Raw genomic sequence first — 3,826 nt, 5'->3', positions numbered from 1 at the left:
TTTGCCGGGGGAACACCTATCTTGTTATCCGTCCGCTCACCTTTCTACCTTTATTTGTTCAACAACTTCTCATCTCATTCGCAGTGGGGAAATTGTTGTTGGGAAAAATCCGTAATTGGAGTTTACGCTCGCTGTATTTGGCATTGTTTTGCATATTTCAAAACTTAAAATGACGAAGATATGTTGTTGGAGGTCGAAGGTTCTCACTGAGGATGGCTCTTCTCTCTCCCCCGCCCCCTCTACCTACTCTGACCCCACCTACCCTTCTCCGTCCTCCTCTGCTGACATGGTTGCTACCACCTCCCCCACGCCTCCCCACTCCCCTCCCAGGGCGCCTCGGTTGGTCATCGGGGGCGATTGGTTTCTCAGATAACCGGTTATGGGCTCTTCGCACTGGTGATGGGTCTGCCTTGGGTGGTGGCGGCTCTGTGTCCCATGTCGTGGTGGCGGGTGTGGTGAGTTCGCGACATCAACGCATGGGTATCTCCGGCGCCGCAAGTTTCCATCTGGCAGGCGTGCCTGTGGGCGGCGGTGGTCAGGCTGGATCTAGGGTGGTTACTTGTCTCCTCGCGATGTTGGTACTTTGGTAATTTTGGTGTTCCTCACGTGCAACTGGATACTTGGTTCTTATCCTGATTTTGCTGCCGCGCCGGCTTCGCTTCCCCATCGACTGATACTCCATTCGTTGTGATGTCCATGGTGGCGACGGCGATGCCTATGACCTACTAGGTTCTTGCCAGGGCATCTTAGACGCTTATTTTTGTTTGGCTTCTCTTCTATGTGTTGGGTGTTGGGTACTACTAGGAATGTGCTCACGATTGAATATTCTTTTCCTAACAAGCCTGCTGATTGTCTTTTCAAATTTTCTATTCTTTCAGCAGCAGTGAAAATCATTGACCAAGGATAGTATCAAGAAGGCTACAGAGTTGTTGATCCATTGTGTTCGTGCCACGACTTATCTCTCTCTCAGATGGATCTTGGTCCTTCGGCTTAGGATGATGTTGCTGCTCTACCAAGGTTGTTCCTTTTGTGTGTACGTAGGTAGTTGGCCTGCGTGAGTGTAATTGGTCCCACTGTTCTCGAGGATGTTTGGTTATATTGGTGACTATTGTCTGTGAGCTTTATTTGTGAAGTCAGGCCTATACCTTTTCTCTCAAAGATACCTTGTTGAAATAGGGTGGCTACTTGTATATATATGGTGGACAAAAAGAATTTGCCGAATAAATTCAACTGAACTTACAAATTTTCAAGCAAATGTTTCTGGCAAAACAGTGGCTGCAATTGAATCGAATGTTGTGTATCCGTGAATCATGATTGATTCGCAAAAAATTATAATACAAAAGATGGACAAGGACAGAAGAATAAACAACTCGTAGCGTACGGGAGACAATTTTGAACAGGCCAAGCGAGCTAGCTCAGTTGACCAAGACGTGCACTGCGCCGAGCACGACCAAGCCGGCGGCCCAGGACACCCAGCTGCTCCGGCAGGCCGCGCCGGCCGACGGGGACGGCGGCGCGTCGGGCGCCGGTGCACCGCCTCCGGGAGGCCCGGCGGGGACGTTGACGGCGAGCTTCATGCCGCCCATGCAGTGGCCGGGGATCTCGCAGATGAACCAGTAGCTCCTGGCCTCCGGGAGCGGGACCTTGTCGAAGCCGGTGTCGTAGGTGGCGAGCACGGCGCCGGCGGCGGAGGCGTCGCACGTCCGGTACGCGGCCTCCGTCACCTCGTACACGTTGTGCTGGCTCTTGACGTACTCGAACACTGCGTTCACCAGCCACCCCAATCAAATCATGCACCTGGTTGTTTACCTAATAGCCTAGCTATCTAGGGTTATGGGGATACTGACCTAGCACGTCGCCGGTGGCGAAGGCGCGGTTCTGCGCCCAGGAGGCGTAGTTGGTGCCGGTGTCCCAGCCGTTGATGCCGTCGCCGACCGGGTACTCGGCCGCTTCGGTCGGCCGCCAAAGAACCAGCAGCATGGAGACCAGGGCCACCGCCAGCAGCCGGCGGCACCAGTGAGACGGCGGCATGTCGGATCGGGGCGACGGATGCTTGTTGATCGAGCCTTTTCTTCCTCGACAAGAACTTGTTGATCGAGCTTGATGACAGGGTTAGGTAGATAATAATGGAACTGGCGTTGACGTGCGGTGATGGGCGCTAGTCTCGTGGCTTTGTGGCCATATATGTATGTATGTATGCCCACTAGTCGATCGACGTGACAAGGTGACCGGCCGGCGGCCGTGGACTGGTTCTTCTCGAGCGCATGACATGATCGATGATGATTAGGCGATCCATGATTGATCGGGTCCATTATTAACGGAATTAGTAATTGCTGTCGTGTTTTAGAGATGATGTCAAAGCGCATGGTGTATGACCCTACTTGGTTTGGCTCCACGACATATGGAGCAGAAGGAGGGACGCCGTACATGGACAAGGTTAATTTTTCCACATGTTGATCTGGCCGTTTCTCCTTTGTGTTGCGTGTGGTTTGTGCCTTGTGCTTTATCATATTTATTTTTCATTTGACTTGGAAACATTGCTGTGATTGGCAGACAAGAGGCCAAGATGGATTTCCATTTTGCAACCAGGAATGGGTTGTGCTAAAAGAGTTGGCGGTTTTTAAAGTGGAAATGGTGTTGTGCTTCTCTTCTGGCACACATTGGAAACTCATATTAGTTTAAAAAATGAGGAAAGGAAACTCATATTAATGTTAGCACCAAGAAACAGTACTTTGCTTATTGGGAAAAATATTATATTAAACTAAACTTTTCCCCACGGTTGCACAGAAAAGGGGCAATTAGGTACACTGATGGGGAAAGTGCACCTCCCCATTTCTCTATTGAGCCCCATGAAAAGGACGAACATACAAGGTAAATCAAGTACCAACTAGCCCTACTGAGCATCATGGAAAATATTATGATGAAGTGACTAACGGAATTTTTGAGCAGGCAAACTATTTTTTAAGTATGATTACAAATTAATTGAGGCAAAGAATTCATTAATTTAGAAAATATTCATAAGTTTTAACTCTTGAGAATTTTAAGTTCTTCCATTATTTCCAGGTAGTAAACGCGTATGGTGTATAATCTACCATCGGACAACTTGTCTTAGCTCCACGACATATGGAGTAGAACGAAGGACACCATACATGGACAAGGTTAATTTTCCACAGTTGATCTGACCGTTTCTCCTCTCTCTTGTGTGTGGTTTGTGTCTTGTGCTTTACGATATTTATTTATCATTTGACTTGGCAACCTTGTTGTGATTAGTAGACAAGAGATCAAGATGAATTTCATTTTTGCAACCAGGGATGAGTTGTGCTGAAAGAGTTCGTTTTTTAAGTGGAAATGGTATTGTGCTTCTCTTCTTGCTGACATTGGAAACTCATATTAATTTTAGCATCAAGAAACAATACTTTGCTTATTAGAAACATTATATTAAACAATATTTTCTGCATTCATGATTATTTTTTCAAATACATAAACATTTTTTGAAGTATGTGATTTTTCAAATTTGTTAACTTCGTTATAATTCATGAACATTCTTTCAATATTTCATTTTTTCAAATTTCCTTAACATTATTTGAAAGCACAAACATAATTTTGAAATTGTGAAAAATTATATAAATCCTGACCTTTTTTAAAGTTCACTAAATCATTTTGGATTTTTGAACTTGATGAAATTCACGAGTATTTTTTTCCAACTTTTGAGTATTTAAAAATTCATGAATATTTTTTCTAATTTCATGAGCATACCTTCAAAATCACAAACTTTCTAAAATTATCAAACACTTTTTAAGTTCGTGATTTTCAAAAAATTCACAAG

General features: G+C 45.5%; 1 protein-coding gene across 1 annotated transcript; it reads right to left on the bottom strand.

Moving 5' to 3' along the window:
- Positions 1-1,257: 1,257 nt before the first annotated feature.
- LOC123410448 (basic blue protein-like) lies at positions 1,258-2,231 on the bottom strand. The gene is made up of 2 exons (XM_045103393.1): positions 1,848-2,231; positions 1,258-1,762 (listed from the first exon to the last, which is right to left on the bottom strand). The coding sequence occupies exons 1-2, from the start codon at positions 2,029-2,031 to the stop codon at positions 1,416-1,418; spliced, it is 531 nt and encodes a 176-aa protein (XP_044959328.1). The 5' UTR covers positions 2,032-2,231; the 3' UTR covers positions 1,258-1,415.
- Positions 2,232-3,826: the final 1,595 nt, after the last annotated feature.

The sequence above is a fragment of the Hordeum vulgare genome, chromosome 7H, assembly GCF_904849725.1.
Source record: "Hordeum vulgare subsp. vulgare chromosome 7H, MorexV3_pseudomolecules_assembly, whole genome shotgun sequence".
Classification (NCBI taxonomy): domain Eukaryota; kingdom Viridiplantae; phylum Streptophyta; class Magnoliopsida; order Poales; family Poaceae; genus Hordeum; species Hordeum vulgare.
The sequence above is the reverse complement of the archived record's forward strand: the minus strand, read 5'-3'. Positions and strand labels throughout refer to the sequence as shown.

What these genes read in the sequence shown, in the direction of transcription:
- LOC123410448 (XM_045103393.1), bottom strand. Translation starts at nt 2,031, where the DNA reads ATGCCGCCGTCTCACTGGTGCCGCCGGCTGCTGGCGGTGGCCCTGGTC. An exon ending in CGCCACCGGCGACGTGCTAG is followed by an intron (nt 1,763 to 1,847) that starts GTCAGTATCCCC and finishes TGGTGAACGCAG; the next exon opens with TGTTCGAGTACGTCAAGAGC.